This window comes from Colias croceus, chromosome 14, assembly GCF_905220415.1.
Source record: "Colias croceus chromosome 14, ilColCroc2.1".
NCBI lineage: Eukaryota > Metazoa > Arthropoda > Insecta > Lepidoptera > Pieridae > Colias > Colias croceus.
The window spans coordinates 393,490-417,632 of record NC_059550.1 but is presented as its reverse complement, the minus strand read 5'-3'; the positions used below and the strand labels follow the sequence as shown (position 1 = coordinate 417,632).

Here is a 24,143-nt window from a genome sequence, read left to right as displayed (position 1 = left end):
ACATAAATATTTATCAATTTGCTGAAAATCACTTACCGATGGAAAGATATTTTTACATTGTTTTTATCCAAAACTCCCATTCGACTAGTGATAGCCGGTTGCTAAACATACAATAGTTATTTTAGCACACTGACAAATAAAAAGAAACACTGTACACTTTATATTTTCTAAATATTTCGTTAAAAACACTTGACGCACTGAGCCCACCAGCTGGTTGGAAAACAAACTGACTGCCGGCGCGCTACGTTTGAAGACAGTGCAGATACTCTATCGCTATCTCAATCTGGCTTATGCTGTTATTGACTAAGAGTAAGTAGATTAGAAAATATGTATTTTGTTCTGTCTTAATATAAGAACTCTATAGGTTAATTGCTCTTAGGTCTTGATTGAGTCACATCTTGAGTCACATATATATTGAGTACCTCTCAGAGTACCTAGGTATATTTCTGTCTATTCCTGTGGTTTGTCCGGTTTGTCCAAGTGCCTGTGGTATAACATTATTCTTTGTCTGTGGCTACGATCTATAGAGTATGGAGTAGGTTATGACATATTGTATTGTATTGTGATCTATTTACTACAACAAGGAAATTATCAATTTATGAATGGGGCTTTTTGTCCCCTCAATTGGCAATAATTCGCGTGGTTATATTTTTAACACATCGTGGTTAAACATTCTATAGAAGACAAATTATGTACGATATCTATTCAAAGTACAGAACAAGCTCTGTCAAACAACATAACTGTGAACATAAACTAAAATCTTGAATCCTGTGACGTTTTGATGTTTAAACTATAATGGCGAATTAAATTACAGGAACAAGAAAGATATTCAATTGAGTAAGCTATTATCTTGGATTCTCAGACACGGTGCTAACAAAGAGGGACTTAGCATAAGGTTCGTTATTTAAATTACATATTGTCAACGTGTTATAAACATAGAAACGGAATGTTTATAAATTTACTAGCTTACCGACCGCGGCTTCGCCCGCTTTGTCTAAAACCTAATATATTATATACTAAAACCTTCCTCTTGAATCACTCTATCTATTAAAAAAAACCGCATCAAAATCCGTTGCGTAGTTTTAAAGATTTTAGCATACAAATGGACATAGGGACAGAGAAAGCGACTTTGTTTTATACTAGGTATGTAGTGAAATAACATTGCACTTTAAACGTATAAATTGCCATTATTTTTACCGTCTGAAACGATGGGAATCTGAAACCATAATAATGATCGCAGTTTTTCGATATTTTCGAAAAATATAATATACCTACAACAACATAGAAAAACTATCACTCGGATCTGGACAAAAAGTGTTGTCTGATCATCATACCTAATGAATTATCATAATAGGATGTGAAAAAGCTTGAATTATAAAACATTAAAGTATTATTCCCACATAGTTATTCTGACACTCGTGATTAATTTGTTTTGTTTGCTAATTTATTAACAACAATTTATTCTAATTTAGTTCCGAAGGATACATCTCTGTCAGTGATCTATTGAGGCACAAATCATTCCATACATACAGCCAAGCAGATATTGTGCGAGTGGTCAAAAATAATGATAAACAAAGATTTAGATTGAAATTAAATAATAGTTCTAATGACTGGGAAATTAAAGCTAATCAAGGGCATACTATAAAAGAAATAAGTAATGAAGAACTGACTCCAATATTGGAAGTGAGTATGATAAATATTGAAGTAGCATTGTATAGTATGATTTAAACTTAATGGCAGCTTGAAATATCGTACACTCCATTGCGCAGAAAACAATTTAAGGTTTTAGCGGGATGTTAAGGGACCTGTGCGCACCTGTACCTGACTTCCGAACCATTAAGTTTTAATCGTAATATAACCTTGGTAAATATCAAACTTTACAGAAATACGTCGAATCTCGCGTGGTAGGGACAAGAAAAAGATTGCGCGTAACGGAAAAATGTCACGCGTAGCGAAAAAATGTTACACAATTTTTTTTTCCAACCCCGATAAAAAAGTTTCACTTCAAAAAGTTTTTTTTGCTAATAACAAAAGTTTTAATGTTAAACTTTTAAAATAATAATTACGTTTTTCCAGCCAAAATATTCCACAATTGTCCATGGAACATATTTGAAAGCCTGGCCGCAAATAAAATCTCAAGGGTTACATCACATGCAAAGAAAGCACATACATTTAGCGAAAGGTGTAATCGGCGATCCTAATGTTATAAGTGGACTGCGTAAAAACGCACAAGTACTAATATATATTGATTTGGCCAATGCACTGAATGACGGGATTAAATTTTATGAATCGGAGAATGGTGTTATTTTAACAGAGGGTGATGCTAGTGGTTATTTGAAACCTAACTACTTTATTGAAGCCATCAAAATCCCATGTGGTATGTATACCTTTATAAAACACAAGCTGCGCTTCGTAGTTTAACCCGCATGGTTCCTCTCCTGTTGATCTTAGCGTGATGATATATGTATAGCCTATAGCCTTCCTCGATAAATGGGGTATCTAACACCGAAAGAATTTTTCAAATCGGACCAGAAGTTCCTGGAAATTAGCGCGTTCAAACAAACAAACTCTTCAGCTTTATAATATTAGTATAGATTATTTAGGGGTAGTTCCACCATTTGTTAAAAATATCCCTGATAGCCTATTTTTAACACTTCTTGATGTCAATATTCAAATGTTATTTGTCATTGTATCGGACAGATGCAGGATATTACAGATATGACTGTTGGCTGGTTTTATCAGCTACTTAATGTTTTAACAACTAGCTTTCCGTGGCTTTGTTTCTGTTTTCAAAGAAAAACCCGCACAGTTCCCGCTCCTGTCGGATTTCCGGGATAAAACCTATTCTAAATGTTAATCCAAGTTTCCCCATAGGTGTGCGAAATTTCATTGTAAACGGTTCAGACCAACATTAACCCTTAGCAGGTATCGTGGGTCAAATTTGACCCAGAAGCGAACATTTTCGGTTATAATTCTTTAAATATTTTATGCAACGACTGTGCGCTTCTAAGTATTCTCAGTGCGTCGCTAGCTGCAGCGGGGTGTTGATGTGCAGAACTGTGACTATCTTAGGAGCGGAGGTAAGTAGCTTTCTGGGTCACGTTCGACCCACGATACCAAATAAGTAACTTTTTTCACTGAGTGTAATTACTTACTTTTTTGGTTTTATTGTTTATTTGTACTACATTGGAGGGCTTTTTGAACGACAGACAAATCGAGGAGTTGATGAACGACTTAAGTGATGATTTGGAATTGAAAAATGAAAGAATACCAAATGTAAACCAACTTTGTGACGACGAAATCATCAGCGATCGAGACAATCCCTAATCTGTTAGTTGCTTAGAAGACAGTGTATTTGGAGTAAGTTCTGACGACAGTGAAAACGAAGAGGAGATACGAGAATAATAGAAAATATACGAGGAACGAAAATACGAGAGATGAGAGTGAAGAAGATGAGGATGATAGTTGATGGTAGAAGTCATTTTGGTTTTGGTTGTCATTTTCTTTATTTTATGCTGATTTCAGAAGCAATTTGTTTTTTTGTTATAATAAAGATATTAGAAGTGCCATAAATATATTTTAGTAAAAGTTTTTCTAACATTTCAATTTTTTTTTTATGTTTTAAGTTCACATTAACCAAAAAGTGCCAAAAAATAAGGTTATTTACAAATGTGTGTAAAACATGATATTTTTTTTTATATTCTAATATTAAATAAGGTTATTTTGTAAAAAAATATTTTTTTATTTCTTTTCTAACCATATTTTATACAAATAATAAAAAAATCTACGTTCTACAACAGATTGTTTGGTATGGGTAGAATTTGACCCACGATACCGGTAGTGTTGCCAAAAAAGGCGATACCAGCTAAGGGTTAACATTAAAAGTTCCCCTGTTGCTATTAAAGTTTAGAAAACAATTTTTTTCTAAAGTTAAAAAACAATCAGGGCAAAAGCTATTATATCTAACTATTTATTTAAAAATGATTAAATAATGTGTTTAAAATGACTTGTTTTTGAAGTAATTACTGCAAACATTAAGCTCATTTGGTAATGTCATGATAATTAGTTTCAAATGTATAAGAAATGTCTCTATACACTAGCCATGTTTTGATAAGTGAGGTTGTTTAAAGGACTAAATAAAGTGAAAATATACTTTTAATAACTAAAGATTATATTCAAGGTGAGAAATTGTATCCATAAAAAATGGCGCTCGTCGAACAACAAGCTGCGGCGTCACCAAAAATGCGGGAAAACAGAGGGAAGAAACCCGCCGACAAAAATGGCGTTGACCCTTTGAAGATACATGTTTCAGGTAACATTTTATTTTTAAAGTGAAACTTTTATTACATCGTCTAAAACTTTTTGGTCTGTGTAGCGCATGTCGCGTGACGCACGATACGTACGATAATTATCGTACAAATACGATAATTTTTAGTTAAATGTCTATAGTGTGAAAAAAAGTTTCACTTTTACCGTGGTTTCATAAAACCACACAACATTTTTTTTAATTTGTTTATTGTTGAAGCATAACTTTAGGCGCGTTGAGGGTAAAATTTCAAGGTCACGTCATAGCAATGATTTTGGTATGTTTGAGTTTTGCAAAAGAAGTTTCACTTCTGACACATGTACTGGGCAAGTTTAGATTAAAAACTTGTTTATTATAACAGATATATCGATTTTAATGTAGTAACTCAGGCCCCGGAACCACAGACACAATAGAAAATCTATTGTGTCTGGGACCGATCGGGCCGCTGGGGATCAATGGGTTAAAAATGAATAATATTTCAGGCTACCCTCCATACACAAGGATAGATGACCTCAAAGAGGCGTTTGCAGACTACAAAGTGAAACACATAAAAACAATGAAAAATTTCGCAATCATATCAATGGCGGACGCTCAGAGCTCACAGGACGCGATCGCTAATTCAGATAAAATATGTGTTTACGGCGAGTTTCTATCTGTCAAACCCTTCTCGGAGCAAGATCTGCAACGGAATAGGAGGGTGTTCGTGAAAAGCAAAGAGAAAAGTGAGTTTCATTCATTTATTTATGAAAATTTTGCAACTATGTCCATCCATACTAATATTATAAATGCGAAAGTAACTCTGTCTGTCTGTCTGTTACTCAATCACGCCTAAACTACTGAACCAATTTGCATGAAATTTGGTATGGAGTTATTTTGATACCCGAGAAAGGACATAGGCTACCTTTTTTTGCGAAATATGCACCACGGGCGAAGCCGGGGCGGACCACTAGTTTTATATAACTTGTGTGGTCATCTCAATGAGCTTAAATGTTTCCGCAATAATATTTTCTTACACATTTATTGTTTTCTCTTCTTCAATTTCAATTCCATATAATTTTCTCATTTAGTCCATAAAAGTTAGCATTAAATGGTTTATTTTAGTAGAACATTCATAAGCCTTTCAGACCATATATTATGTTTTCACAATAACTTATAAAATGTAATCCTTATTGCAGACGTTATAATCGAGCCGTCAAAGATAGAACTGTCCGGTGACTTCCTGCAGCAGTTGGACCAGGTGCTGGCTGCCGTTCGGCTCACCAAGGAGGAGGTCACCAGGATATCCAAGTTATACAGCGATTTGCAGAGCGTTCTTAGCTCCATATGGCCGGGTGAGTGTACTTACTCTTAGGGCCGGCGCAGATATGGTGGAGCGCAGCGCAGAGCATTTTTCCTTGTCAAAATGTTATCGACATTGTCCTCGTTAAAAAATGTTCAAAATCAAATAACAACAATTTATTCCCGAGAAGCATCTAAGCGTCACATGCAAAAGGTAGCGCGCTGCGCTTCTGAATATTATTTTAATGAGGATACTGATCATAATAGTTTGACAATGAAAAATGCTCCGCCATATCTGCGCCTTCGTGTTCCTTTATGTCGTAGCGATTAATTTATCGTTGGGCGGTTTAGTACCTTGTTGTGTTTGATTTTACGCGAGTGTTATAAATTTAGAAATTATAGTGGAGCCAATTTAATAGACAACATTTGACGTCTATCAATTTTATCTTCGTAGGGACTAGGGAGGTAACCTGCCTAAAAACATCGATTAATGTGAATTTATTGATACGGACTTGGAACATATTTCAATCGGACTTGATGAGGCAATTTTAAAATTCATCAGGCAAATCCCTGTCCAAGAAATATATTTTTTGTCGTAAATTCAAGGAGAAAAATAAAACAATTAGTATGTATTCACATACGACACTTCACACACGATACTTCACACACGACACTTCAAACACGACACTTACAACACGACACTTCACACACGACACTTACAACACGACATTCACATACGACACTACAAACACGACACTTCACACACGACACTACAAACACGACACTTGAAACACGACACTTCACACACGACACTTCAAACACGAAACTTACAACACGACACTTCACACACGACGTTTCACAGACGACACTTCACACACGACACTTACAACACGACACTTCCCACACGACACTACAAACACGACACTTACAACACGACATTCACATACGACACTTACAACACGACACTTACAACACGACACTTCACACACACGACACTACAAACACGACACTTACAACACAACACTTACAACACGACACTTCACACACGACACTTCACACACGACACTACAAACACGACATTCACATACGATACTTCACACACGTCACTTCACATACGACACTTCACACACGACACTTAACACACGACACTTCACACGCGACACTTCACACACGACACTTACAACACGACACTTCACACACGACACTTCACATACGACACTTACAACACGACATTCACATACGACACACTTTACACACGACACTTAAAACACGACATTCACATACGACACTTCACACACGACACTACAAACACGACACTTACAACACGACACTTCACATACGACACTTCACACACGACACTTACAACACGACATTCACATACGACACTACAAACACGACACTTCACACACGAAACTACAAACACGACACTACAAACACGACACTACAAACACGACACTTACAACACAACACTTCACACACGACACTACAAACACGAAACTTACAACACGACACTTCACACACGACACTACAAACACGAAACTTACAACACGACACTTCACACACGACACTTACAACACGACATTCACATACGACACTTCACACACGACACTTACAACACGACACTACAAACACGACACTTCACACACGAAACTTACAACACGACACTTCAAACACGACATTTCACAGACGACACTTCACACAAACACTTACAACACGACACTTCACACACGACACTACGAACACGACACTTCACACACTACAAACACGACACTTACAACACGACACTTACAACACGACACTTCACACACGACACTACAAACACGACACTTACAACACGACACTTCACACACGACACTACAAACACGACACTTACAACACGACACTTCACACACGACATTCACATACGACACTTCATATACGACACTTCACACACGACACTTACAACACGACACTTCCCACACGACACTACAAACACGACACTTACAACACGACATTCACATACGACACTTCACACACGATACTTCACACACGACACTTCACACATGACACTTCACATACGACACTACAAACACGACACTTCACACACGACACTTCACACACGACACTACAAACACGACACTTACAACACGATATTCACATACGACACTTCACACACGACACTACAAACACGACACTTACAACACGACACTTCACACACGACACTTCACACACGACACTTCACACACGACACTACAAACACGACACTTCACACACGACATTCACATACGACACTTCATGTACGACACTTCACACACGACACTTCACACACGACACTACAAACACGACACTTACAACACGACACTTCACACACGACACTACAAACACGACACTTACAACACGACATTCACATAAGACACTACAAACACGACACTTCACACACGATACTACAAACACGACACTTACAACACGACACTTCACACACGACACTTCACACACGACACTTCACATACGACACTTACAACACGACATTCACATACGACACTTCACACACGACACTACAAACACGGCACTTACAACACGATATTCACATACGACACTTCACACACGACACTTACAACACGACACTTCACACACGAAACTTACAACACGACACTTCACACACGACACTACAAACACGACACTTACAACACGACACTTCACACACGACATTCACATACGACACTTCATATACGACACTTCACACACGACACTACAAACACGACACTTACAACACGACACTTCACACAAGACGCTACAAACACGACACTTACAACACGACATTCACATACGACACTACAAACACGACACTTAACATACGACACTTACAACACGACATTCACATACGACACTTCACACACGACACTACAAACACGACACTTACAACACGACATTCACATACGACACTTCACACACGATACTTACAACACGACATTCACATACGACACTTCACACACGATACTACAAACACGAAACTTACAACACGACACTTCACACACGACATTCACATACGACACTTCACACACGACACTTCACACATGACACTACAAACACGACACTTACAACACGACACTTCACACACGACATTCACATAAGACACTTCACACACGACACTACAAACACGACACTTACAACACGACACTTCACACACGACACTACAAACGACACTTACAACACGACATTCACATACGACACTACAAACACGACACTTCACACACGACACTTACAACACGACATTCACATACGACACTTCACACACGACACTACAAACACGACACTTACAACACGACACTTCACACACGACATTCACATACGACACTTCACACACGACACTTCACAAACGCCACTTCACACACGACACTTAACATACGACACTTACACCACGACATTCACATACGACACTTCACACACGACACTACAAACACGACATTCACATACGACACTTCACACACGACACTTCACATACGACACTTACAACACGACATTCACATACGACACTTAACACACGACACTTCACACACGACACTTCACACACGACACTTCACACACGACACTACAAACACGACACTTATAACACGACACTTACAAACACGACATTCACATACGACACTTCACACACGACACTTCACATACGACACTTAACACACGACACTTCACTCGCGACACTTCACACACGACACTTACAACATGACACTTCACATACGACACTTACAACACGACATTCACATACGACACTTCACACACGATACTTCACACACGACACTTCACACATGACACTTCACAAACGACACTGCAAACACGACACTTCACACACGACACTAAAAAACCCGACACAACACGATATTCACATACGCACTTCACACACGACACTACAAACACGACACTTCACACACGAAACTTCACACACGACACTTCATACACGACACTACAAACACGACACTTACAACACGACACTTCACACACGACACTTCACACACGACACTACAAACACGACACTTCACACACGACACTTCACATACGACACTTACAACACGACACTTACAACACGACATTCACATACGACACTTCACACACGACACTTCACAAACGCCACTTCACACACGACACTTAACATACGACACTTACAACACGACATTCACATACGACACTTCACACATGACACTACAAACACGACATTCACATACGACACTTCACACACGACACTTCACATACGACACTTACAACACGACATTCACATACGACACTTCACACACGACACTTCACACACGACACTTCACACACGACACTTCACACACGACACTACAAACACGACACTTATAACACGACACTTACAAACACGACATTCACATACGAAACTTCACACACGACACTTCACATACGACACTTAACACACGACACTTCACTCGCGACACTTCACACACGACACTTACAACACGACACTTCACATACGACACTTACAACACGACATTCACATACGACACTTCACACACGATACTTCACACACGACACTTCACAAACGACACTGCAAACACGACACTTCACACACGACACTAAAAAACCCGACACAACACGATATTCACATACGACACTTCACACACGACACTACAAACACGACATTTCACACACGAAACTTCACACACGACACTTCATACACGACACTACAAACACGACACTTACAACACGACACTTCACACACGACACTTCACACACGACACTACAAACACGACACTTCACACACGAAACTTACTACACGACACTTACAACACGACACTACAAACACGACACTTACAACACGACACTTCACGCACGACACTTCACATACGACACTTCATATACGACACTTCACACACGACACTACAAACACGACACTTACAACACGACACTTCACACACGACACTACAAACACGACACTTACAACACGACATTCACATACGACACTACAAACACGACACTTCACACGCGATACTTCACACACGACACTTCACATACGCCACTTCACACACGACACTTAACATACGACACTTACAACACGACATTCACATACGACACTTCACACACGACACTACAAACACGACATTCACATACGACACTTCACACACGACACTTCACACACGACACTTCACACACGACACTTCACATACGACACTTACAACACGACACTTACAACACGACATTCACATACGACACTTCACACACGACACTACAAACACGACACTTACAACACGATATTCACATACGACACTTCACACACGACACTACAAACACGACACTTCACACACGAAACTTACAACACGACACTTCACACACGACACTTCACACACGACACTACAAACACGACACTTCACACACGACATTCACATACGACACTTCACACACGACACTTCACACACGACACTACAAACACGACACTTCACACACGACACTTCACATACGACACTTACAACACGACACTTACAACACGACATTCACATACGACACTTCACACACGACACTACAAACACGACACTTACAACACGATATTCACATACGACACTTCACACACTACACTACAAACACGACACTTACAACATGACACTTCACACACGACATTCACACACGACACTACAAACACGACACTTACAACACGACACTTCACGCACGACACTTCACATACGACACTTCATATACGACACTTCACACACGACACTTCACACACGACACTACAAACACGACACTTACAACACGACACTACAAACACGACACTTACAACACGACACTTCACGCACGACACTTCACATACGACACTTCATATACGACACTTCACACACGACACTACAAACACGACACTTACAACACGACACTTCACACACGACACTACAAACACGACACTTACAACACGACATTCACATACGACACTACAAACACGACACTTCACACGCGATACTTCACACACGACACTTCACATACGCCACTTCACACACGACACTTAACATACGACACTTACAACACGACATTCACATACGACACTTCACACACGACACTACAAACACGACATTCACATACGACACTTCACACACGACACTTCACACACGACACTTCACACACGACACTTCACATACGACACTTACAACACGACACTTACAACACGACATTCACATACGACACTTCACACACGACACTACAAACACGACACTTACAACACGATATTCACATACGACACTTCACACACGACACTACAAACACGACACTTCACACACGAAACTTACAACACGACACTTCACACACGACACTTCACACACGACACTTACAACACGACACTACAAACACGACACTTACAACACGACACTTACAAACACGACATTCACATACGTTACTTCACACACGACACTTCACATACGACACTTAACACACGACACTTCACACGCGACACTTCACACACGACACTTACAACACGACACTTCACACACGACACTTCACATACGACACTTACAACACGACATTCACATACGACACTTCACACGCGACACTTCACACACGACACTTACAACATGACACTTCACATACGACACTTACAACACGACATTCACATACGACACTTCACACACGATACTTCACACACGACACTTCACATACGCCACTTCACACACGACACTTCACACACGACACTTCACACACGACACTACAAACACGACACTTACAACACGACATTCACATACGACACATCACACACGACACTTCACACACGACACTTACAACACGACATTCACATACGACACTTCACACACGACACTTACAACACGACACATCACACACGACACTTCACACACGACACTTACAACACGACATTCACATACGACACTTAACACACGACACTTACAACACGACACTTCACACACGACACTTCACATACGACACTTTCAACACGACATTCACATACGACACTTCACACACGACACTTTACTCACGACACTACAAACACGACACTTACAACACGACACTTCACACACGACACTACAAACACGACACTTACAACATGACACTTCACACACGACATTCACATACGACACTTCACACACGACACTTACAACACGACACTACAAACACGACACTTACAACACGACACTTACAAACACGACATTCACATACGACACTTCACACACGACACTTCACATACGACACTTAACACACGACACTTCACACGCGACACTTCACACACGACACTTACAACACGACACTTCACATACGACACTTCACACACGATACTTCACACACGACACTTCACACATGACACTTCACAAACGACACTACAAACACGACACTTCACACACGACATTAAAAAACCCGACACAACACGATATTCACATACGACACTTCACACACGACACTACAAACACGACACTTCACACACGAAACTTCACACACGACACTTCACACACGACACTACAAACACGACACTTACAACACGACATTCACATACGACACATCACACACGACACTTCACACACGACACTTACAACACGACATTCACATACGACACTTCACACACGACACTTACAACACGACACATCACACACGACACTTCACACACGACACTTACAACACGACATTCACATACGACACTTCACACACGACACTTACAACACGACACTTCACACACGACACTTCACATACGACACTTTCAACACGACATTCACATACGACACTTCACACACGACACTTTACTCACGACACTACAAACACGACACTTACAACACGACACTTCACACACGACACTACAAACACGACACTTACAACATGACACTTCACACACGACATTCACATACGACACTTCACACACGACACTTACAACACGACACTACAAACACGACACTTACAACACGACACTTACAAACACGACATTCACATACGACACTTCACACACGACACTTCACATACGACACTTAACACACGACACTTCACACGCGACACTTCACACACGACACTTACAACACGACACTTCACATACGACACTTCACACACGATACTTCACACACGACACTTCACACATGACACTTCACAAACGACACTACAAACACGACACTTCACACACGACATTAAAAAACCCGACACAACACGATATTCACATACGACACTTCACACACGACACTACAAACACGACACTTCACACACGAAACTTCACACACGACACTTCACACACGACACTACAAACACGACACTTACAACACGACACTTCACCCACGACACTTCACACACGGCACTTCACATACGACACTTACAACACGACATTCACATACGACACTTCACACACGACACTTTACTCACGACACTACAAACACGACACTTACAACACGACACTTCACACACGACACTACAAACACGACACTTACAACATGACACTTCACACACGACATTCACATACGACACTTCACACACGACACTTACAACACGACACTACAAACACGACACTTACAACACGACACTTCACACACGACATTCACATACGACACTTCACACACGACACTTCACACACGACACTTACAACACGACACTTCACACACGACATTCACATACGACTCTTCACACACGACACTATAAACACGACACTTACAACGCGACATTTCACACACGACATTCACATACGACACTTCACACACGATACTTCACACACGACACTTCACAAACGACACTACAAACACGACACTTCACACACGACACTAAAAAACCCGACACAACACGATATTCACTTACGACACTTCACACACGACATTCACATACGACACTTCACACACGACACTTCACACACGACACTTCACATACGACACTTCACATACGACACTTACAACACGACATTCACATACGACACTTCACACACGACATTCACATACGACACTTCACACACGACACTTCACACACGACACTTCACATACGACACTTACAACACGACACTTACAACACGACACTTCACACACGACACTACAAACACGACACTTACAACACGACACTTCACATACGACACTTCACACACGACACTTCACACACGACACTTACAATACGACATTCACATATGACACTTCACACACGACACTTACAACACGACACATCACACACGACACTTCACACACGACACTTACAACACGACATTCACATTCGACACTTCACACACGACACTTACAACACGACACTTCACACACGACACTTCACATACGACACTTACAACACGACATTCACATACGACACTTCACACACGACACTTTACTCACGACACTACAAACACGACACTTACAACACGACACTTCACACACGGCTCTTCACACACGACACTTCACACACGACTCTTACAACACGACATTCACATACGACACTACAAACACGACACTTACAACACGACACTACAAACACGACACTTACAACACGACACTTCACACACGACATTCACATACGACACTTCACACACGACACTTCACACACGACACTTACAACACGACACTTCACACACGACATTCACATACGACTCTTCACACACGACACTATAAACACGACACTTACAACGCGACATTTCACACACGACACTTACAACAAACACACGACACTTCACACACGACATTTCACATACGACACTTACAACACGACATTCACACACGACACTTCACACACGACACTAGAAATACATTTCATAAATATATTTCTGAACGCATGCATAGATGTCAATCACTACTTACATTTTTTGACAGGATGGCCAATACGAAATAGTATTTTCTTGTGTTTGATTTTACGCGAGTATTCTAATAATATAATGAATTAATCGTGTTTAAAATCCGTTAAAATCTTTAATTTCTAAGTGACGAATAAAGTCATTAATATGTTATTGTATGCCCGCTGTTATAATGTTACGTTGTTGCATTTTGATGAACTATAAATGTTACCTATTAAAATGACTCCACTATAATTTCTAAATGTATAATGCTGGCGTTGAATCAAACACATGAATAATATCACATCACATTTTATTAAATTTATTACAAATTACAGTGTATTTCTTTCCAACCTAAGATTTATTAAAAAATAAAATGGTCAATTTATTGCGTACATTAACATGAACTTGTTTACAGGATGTCACGCGTACCCCTTCGGCTCGATAACCACCGGGCTCGGCATCAAGACGAGCGACGCGGATTGCTTCGTGGACCTGCCCATACAGTTCAAGTACACCAACATGAACCACGTCAACAAGGCCAAGAGAATACTGCAGCAGTACCCGCAAATCTTCACGGAGATATACTCCATACCGAACGCTCACACGCCCATCGTGAAATTCTTCTACAAGCCCACGGAGACCAACTGCGACGTGTCCTTCAAGACGCTCCTCGGGGTACGGAACAGCAAGCTCATCGCGTTCCTGCTGCACGCCGACCCGCGGCTGCTCCCCGCGGCCGTGCTCGTCAAGTACTGGGCCAAGGTGCACGGCTTCTCCGGCAGCGGCAGGCTCACCAACTACGCGCTCACCATGCTGCTCATCTTCTACCTCCAGCAGAAGCCCGTCTCCATCCTCCCCTCGGTCGCCTGGCTGCAGAGAGACTCCTCGAAAGACCTCATCGTCGACGAATGGAACACGGGCTTCGTGGACCGCCACGACTTGCTGCCTAAGGTGGAGAACGAGTCGCCCATCTCGGAGATCATCGGCGGCTTCTTCGAGTACTACGCGACTTTCAACTTCGACGAGATGGTCGTGTGCCCGTTCCTCGGCTACCCGATAAAGAAGGCCGCCTTCGCGGACCTGGACACCCTGCCGGAGGAGTTGAGCCGGTACAAGAGTAACTTGATCGCCAAAACGGTGCTGCCGATGAAGTTCACGACGTCCATGTGCGTGCAGGACCCGCTCGAGCTGTGCCACAACGTCGCGTCGTCGGTGGGCTCGCGCCTGGCCGTGGAGATCAAGGCGTACTTCAAACTCGCCGCCGCGACGTACCAGAGGGAGAAAAGCTCGGGCTGCGTCAACCTGCTGCGGGGCGTGCTGCTGGAGAAGCCCCCGGAGCCCCCGGGCGCCGCCCGCACGGAGTACCGCGCCAACGTGCACGCCAAGGAACTGGACCGGATCCCCGACGACGAGTGGAAGAGCGTCATCCGGAACGTGCTCAAGGTTATGTTCGAGCAGATCTGCCACGCGCCGCTGGAGCCGGTGGAGACCAAGCACGAGGGGAACAGGCACGTGGAGCTGTACGCCAGTGACGTGAAGAAGGCCGTGTGGAAGCGTAAGCGGTTCACGCGGCTGTACGGTCACATGCCGGGCAGCTTCCTGGACAAGCAGATCCGAATCTCGCAGGAGATCTTGGCCACAGACCGCGAGCTGCACGACCTGCGCGTGGCGCTCAGCGTCAGCTTCCCGCGCGAAACGCGCAACGCCGCACTTCAGCTGCGATATCTGGACGGAGACAAGACCACCTTCCAGGAGTTCGGCAAGTTCTTCATCATCATGGTCAAGGGCTGGTTCTTTGTGCTCATGCGCCCCTTCCTCAAGGCGAAAAAAACAAACGGAGCCGTCGCGGACGACCCCCAACAGGACAAGGACGCCGAAATTGAAGAAAAAATCGATTTAACCAACGGTCTACTCAAAGAAGGCGATTTAAACGGCTCAGAAGTTGTGACGAGTGTCGTAGAGAATGAAACGGAAGCGAGCGACAACCCGTGATTTATATACATTGTTATTTTTCTACGCGAGTTTTAGTGAAATCGAAAGTTTATTGATCATGATACGGAATAGATTATATGTAGTTGTTAAGAATTCGAGGGCCGTTTCGGATAAATGGTATTAAAACACGTTTAAATTTGTTACCGCAGTGTCGTTGTACGCCGTAATGATGACGTTGTGTTATAGAGTATACATTCGTTATACCTAGAAGCATGGAATTTGTTGGAATAGCTGTAGATTTGATGATGAATTATAGTCATATTTAAAAAAAAAGTACAATTTACTATAGAGACTAATTATCATAATGATTTGTGATCACTTGTTTGCACTTCAGTAAATTAAGACAATAAAACCATATTATGTGTATATTTGTCTTTTTTTACTGACGTACTTAGAAATAATTTTGACTTGTGTCATAACACTTTCAAATTTAGCAAATGCGGCAAAGTACAGACTATTTTAGGTGCCTCAAAGTTTTATTAATACTCTAGCACGCAAACAATCTCATTTTTTGTTATTGTTTATAATCCACTACAAAATAACTTTTTTTAAATCATAAAAAAATGCAATTGAGTACAATGACTAAATACATATTTTTTACTGACACAAGTTTTTTTAGGAATTTACCTAATGTGCAATTCGCATTTAAACAAAATACTTATGTATTGATAAAAAAAATTTTTGTGCTTAAGTAAAATCACAAAAAAATCAATAAGATATTCAAAATAGATATGAAATAATAATAATAATAATTTGTGGGTTATTCAAAGGAAACTTAATATTAGATGATTCCTAAAAAGTATAGATGGGGACGATTTTGACATTAGATTAATTAGAAGCATAGATACACATTATTTGGAATAATGTTTAAATGTTTAAAATTCAAATTTTCAGTTCAACAATAAATTAATTATCGGTGCATACTACAAAATATAATATCATTAGCCTTTACTCGTCTCGATCACATTTTAATTTTATAATCATGTTACGATTATAATATTAAAATGCATTTGTGACGTCATATCATGGCGGCAAATAATGACATAGGACTACTTTTTTTTTCCTAATTTGGCTTATAACGAAATAAACACACTATAGATTATATTAATTTTATAAGTTAAGCGATTTATTTTGTAATAATTTTAATTTGTGAAAGCTTTGAACATTAAAGCCCTTTTTTGTATAACCTGTTTTTTTTTTTAAATCTGTTGGTTCTGTTGACTTTCTTATTGTGTTAAAATACTTAATTACAATTATCTGTATTTAATATACATTTTTAAATGATTTTTGTCTTATAAATGTATTGTACTTACCTGTTCACATTTTTACTATCATGCAGATGCACATTACGGTAAAAGCGTTCGTGTAAATACATTTTCCGTTTAAAGTCAGGTAATCAGCTGGGTTGCATTTAGGTTATGTTGCTTACTCTTTTCAGCTTATGGTTTAAATGTATATTCTATCTTTTTCTCACTATGTTTGTGTGAGTGTAGAATTTATATGTATAAAACGCGGTACGGCTTACGGCGTTAGTACACCGACGCATTCGCGTGCAGCAGCGAATCTCTGCGAAACTACTGCGTAGCGAAATATCTGCGGAACGTTAGTAAACAGCAATGTTTTCGCAATGCGTCTGTGTAATGGCCATTTCGCAGTTCCTTGCGAAACAATACTGACAAGGACGCAACTATTTCATCTATATATGTGCTAGAGTGAGACATACATATCATATGCGAAAACCTGCCATACTACTGACAGATTTTTCGTTGTTTCGGTGCCGCTCGCGAATGCGTCGGTGTACTAACGGCGTTACACTGCTAGTTTTTTCGTTTGTTTGAACGCGCTAATCTCAGGAACTACTGGTCCGATCTGAAAAATTATTTTAGTGTTAGATAGCCTATTTATCGAGGAAGGCCATAGGCTATATATTATTTTCAAGCCAACAGGAGCTCGAGTGGAACAATGCGGGTGAAACAGCTAGTCTAAAATAAAACGCTATGATAACGAGAGTACTCTTCTGTTCATTTTTAATAAATTAAAAATTAAACTTCGCTTATGTTACAAATATAACAAAACAATCCTTAACATATTTAATAATCCCTTAAATATCACAATAATAGACAAAATAACACTTTTCAGTCATTTAATTTGTTAGTGTTAATTATTATTAGTTATTTGTTGATTATGCTGATTACTGTTATAATTAAATTTTCTTTTGAAATTCCTTGCACGTTCAATTGATCGTTGGTTCTTCTTTGTGTTGTTTCGTTTTTGAATTCCATGCGTTTTGATGTGATCATTTCTGAATATTGGTTTATTTGTAGGTACGGGAGATTCTTGAGTGTGCAACAAGTTTCTAAGAAAATTATCACTCGGCCCTTTATCATATAATTCTGCTGCCTTTTTAAATAAGTCGATAATTCTTTCTGCTAACTTGGGATGCACAGCGACTGCACAGTTGCGGCTGTGGTTCAATGGATCTTGCACACACATATACGTGTCTAGGCGAAGTGGCTGGCAAACCTCTGACTTTACATTAGCAGAATACAATTCGAATTCTGGAGGCACATTGTGTACGTCTATAAATTTTTCCCTCTCTATTAATCGTCCAGTGTACAACGATATTACACATTTATCGAAGTTTAAGTTATAGTAATATTTAAAAAAATTCCCTAACAAAGAATACAAGTTCTCATTTTTGTCACATTTGTGTGTTATTTTAGTGAAAGCTGTATTCCAATTGTCAACAAGTCTTACGTCGTCTTTTTGTTGTAAAGCAATGAACGGACATAATATGTTTTTTTGTTGTAAATAAAAGATAACCAGTAAGGTCAAACAGTAATTTGGCATGAGATTCTGACCGGTGAAGAGATGCACTTTGGACCAGTATTTGATAATGAGAGCTAGTTGTAGCACGCGTTCGTCACTCATCATGTAGTACTCCAATAAGTGGCTGTTGTGTGCCGCCATGGGGCCCGAGAAACTTATGTCGCAGTGTCTTTGGGTTGGTATGTGGTAAAACTTTACAATGGGCACTTTTGCTTTAGTTATAGCTAATATATTTCGAAATCTATGGCGGTATAAATTAAGAATTTTCCTCGCTTGGACAACAAAGATGGCCCTCGGTTGGGTTAGCCATGGACGAAGATGACAAAGTATGTCAATGTCACTGTTTTTTAAAGCCAGACCCGTAACTACAGAACCAAACACTTCAAACTGACAACCTGAAATAAACATGAAGTCAATAAAAAATTATTTGATAAAAAGTTACATTTTAAATTACGTTTAAACTTTTGTTATGCTGTAAATAGTTGAAACTTTGATTGAAATAAGTAAATAATGTGTATGATCATTAAATAACAAATATTTACCATGCCAAACTCTTTCAAAGATGTCTTGCAGTTCATCAAAAAGATCTTGCAATTGTTCGACATCTTCCTTACTCATTCTAATGTACTGTAATATTTCTTTTACTTGGGTAACAAAATCTCCATTAAAATATAACCCTGATGTATCCAATATATCTGAAAAATAGACAGGATCTAAATAATACAAGATATGCATAATTTGGTAAATTTTAAGTCTGTATCTACTAAACAAAATCTTGGAAAGCAGCTGGAGAAGTTACTGTTGTTATCTGAACAGTGTGATTGTAATTTAATATTATTTAGTTATTTATATTTATTATCACAATTTAAATCAAATTGTGAAGAGATTTGGATATATTTAAAATGCATCTACACTAATGTTAAGAAGAGAAAAACTTTGTTTGTTTGATTATAATGAACAGGCTCATAAACTACTGGACCGATTTTAAAAATTCTTTCACCATTCGAAAGCTATCCACGAGTGATATGGGATAGGTTTTATCCCGCAAATTCCACGGGAACGGGAACTATGCGAGTTTTTCTTTAAAAGCGCGGGCGGAGCCGCCGGCGGAAAGCTAGTATTTTATATAGTTACATGGTAGGATTTTAAAGCAAATCTGTTTATATTCATTGCAGTTAAAAAAAACTCACTGTCCATTTTGTATTTCAATCAATCAAAAATAAATATTTTTATAGGCGATTATTAGTAGGTACTTATTTGCATTTACAATAATTATCTATACAGTTTTAACAATAAACAAATATATTGTTTGATTTCTTTGAAATTAAATAACCAAAATAATAACAATGTCTATGTATGACTGATGACATTGACGTATGGACGTCCGACGTAGAAACTATCTACCTACCTATGTCACAGATCTATGTATTCCAATTTTCATAAAAACATTTTACATTACTTAGCGAACGTGTAGCGAACCTAGCTACAGCCACGGCTCACCATCGTTGCTGTCGTTGTGTTGTTACATTCTAGTTGCAAAATGTTGTAGAATGTAGGGGTTTCATTGGGTAAACAAAAAACAAACATATTTTACAAAACCGAAGTGCATAGTGCATAGTGCATAGTGCCGTATAACGGAATGGCGTTTTCGACTCTTTTTGAAAGCTTTTTGACTGGGGATTCCCTTGATCACCAACTCAAAATATTATTTTTTTCAATAATTAGGCTAGCCGCACAAATGCAATTTATTATAGTATGGTATCTAAATTCGGTGTTTATGTTTTTATAGTTTATAAGGTCTAATTTTAGGTCTATAAAATAATCTTAAGTCCAATACATATTTACGTTCACACATGAATCTAGTTGAGAGATGGCTGCATCACTGCGGGTACATTGATAAAATTATTTTCTACTTCAAATTAGCTACGTCCCGCGGTTTCACCCGCTTAATTAAGTTTTCCTTTTTAATCAATGTTCCTATGAAAATATAATAAAAAATATTACTGCTTGTAACATTAGCTATCTGTCAGTGAAAGTTCCGTCAAAATCGGTCCAGCCGTTCCGGAGATTAACCGGAACAACCAGACAAAAATTTAAAAAACATATATATGCTATATATGTATTATGTACCGTGTTAACATCCATACGCTTTTAGTAAAGAGCGATATATTATTTTGTATTAAAAAACTAAAAATGACACATTCGATACTCCGACAAAACCGTGCAAAACGTTGGTCGGAATATCGGGCGTCTGTAAAGTATCTGCCTATTAGGCATGACGAAAGATTTTGAAATCCTCTTCCATAATGTGTGTATACGTTTACTATACAAGAAAAACCCTATATTTCGGTAATATACTTAAATTTAACGAGGATAAAAGCCATTTTTCAAAAAATATTTATCAACTGTGTGGCGTAAGCGTGACGTCACTCTTTAGTAAATACGTAATTATTTGTATGCATTGCGAAGAAAATTAAAAAAATATTTATTTAATATGTGTTATAGAAACGAATTTCAAAGTTTATAAGTGGTGTGCAGTATTGCAGTGTGAATCCACATTAAAATAATGCTCAAAAATGTGTTAGTAATTATTTCAAGCGAGAAAATAATAAGAAATGATTGTAAAAAGTTGGCGCGGAGAACCCCGAAACCACGTATTCGTGAATTCGCAATTATATTAATTCTGTTCTGAGTCGATAAAGCATACATGAAACAATAGAAAATAAATAAAAATGCGTATTCTCAACATATTCATAACAACAAAATACATCTGACGTTGTTTACTTAAGCGTGACGTCACGCGTGTTTTAGTCAAAATGGCCAACCGCAGAATTTCAATGTTTTATTTTATTGATAATCTCATTAATCTTAGTGTTTTTAAGATTTTTAAGTCACTATATTGAATTTATTTATTATACATTTTCCCTTAAAAACACCAATACGATCATTTATGGATACTGTCGTCATGCCTAACGTGGACGGACTCGATACATAATTGGACGAAATCGGCTCGATAGAAAATAATTTCAAAGATTGGTCTTAAAACCATCATATACGATTCTATGTCTTTATTTTTATGATGTACGGGTCTGCATTTTAAAACATCAAAATTAAAAACGTCAACATATTCAAAACAAAAAATAATTTCAAAAAATAGTTCCCGTTCCCGTGGGATTTCCGGGATAAAACCTATCCTATGTGTTAATCCAAATTACCCTCTATATGTGTGCTAAATTTCATTCAAATCCATTCAGTAGTTTTTACGTGAAAGAGTAACAAACATCCATACATCCATACTTACAAACTTTCGCCTTTATAATAGTAGTAGGATTATTTTCTTCTACGAGCCTCGCCAAGTAACAGTGATATTGCGCTTTCGTTTGCGCACACTGTCCAATTGTATGGGAGTAAAGGAGAGCGCAATCACTGTTAAATGTGCTCTTAACAGCCCCATAACAAAGAAAACAGGAAACTGAATAAAAAAAATTAAAGAGTAAAACCCGACTAACTATGTACTTTAACACACTCTAAAACGTACGTACGAACAGTGTTGCCAACTTTTTTTTTTCGAACCCACATACTGGAGCCTCGTAGCCCACCAGAAATCCACTAAAGTAATCAGTCTTTAAAACCACCAGTAAAAACACTAAAAAATATCCAGAGACGTAAATATTGAGTGCCCGTTGGCGAGTTATTTGTAAATAACAACAATTTTGAACTAAGTAATTTTTATTTTTGTTACATATTAATTAAAGATCATCTTCAGAAGTATCTGCTTCTTCTAGAGTTTCAGTATGTGAAGAATAAATTTCTGTGAAAGAAATTTTTGTGTGTATTGTGGTTTGGGCATAATATGTAAAACCACAGATGTAAAACCATATTACTTACTTCACAAAATTAATTAAAATACGACAAGCTAGAAGCTACTGGCGTTGCCAATACCGACTGACAATTATTATTGTTTACACAAATACAGAATAAACATATAACCTTTTGAATCAAATCATACTTTATATCAATAGTAGGTATAATCAACAATATTCAAGAAAT

At 39.0% G+C, this 24,143-nt stretch overlaps 2 protein-coding genes across 3 annotated transcripts; one reads left to right on the top strand and one right to left on the bottom strand.

Moving 5' to 3' along the window:
• Window positions 1–538: 538 nt before the first annotated feature.
• On the top strand, window positions 539–17,495 carry LOC123697518 (speckle targeted PIP5K1A-regulated poly(A) polymerase-like). Of its 2 annotated transcripts, XM_045644057.1 has the most exons (7): window positions 539–692; window positions 815–895; window positions 1,473–1,683; window positions 2,077–2,377; window positions 4,789–5,028; window positions 5,482–5,637; window positions 15,688–17,495. In XM_045644057.1, coding segments are annotated over exons 1-7 (2,568 nt in total). In that variant the 5' UTR covers window positions 539–690; the 3' UTR covers window positions 17,265–17,495. The 2 variants fall into 2 exon arrangements, with proteins under 2 accessions (XP_045500013.1, XP_045500014.1); XM_045644058.1 differs by lacking the exons at window positions 539–692; window positions 815–895; window positions 1,473–1,683 and adding an exon at window positions 4,181–4,312 and having other exon boundaries at window positions 2,257–2,377.
• A 1,902-nt stretch (window positions 17,496–19,397) lies between these two features.
• On the bottom strand, window positions 19,398–21,340 carry LOC123697520 (poly(A) RNA polymerase cid11-like). The gene is made up of 3 exons (XM_045644063.1): window positions 21,284–21,340; window positions 20,636–20,788; window positions 19,398–20,488 (listed from the first exon to the last, which is right to left on the bottom strand). Exons 1-3 carry the CDS (start codon window positions 21,288–21,290, stop codon window positions 19,422–19,424), a joined length of 1,227 nt encoding a protein of 408 aa, XP_045500019.1. The 5' UTR covers window positions 21,291–21,340; the 3' UTR covers window positions 19,398–19,421.
• Between the last annotated feature and the right edge of the window lie 2,803 nt (window positions 21,341–24,143).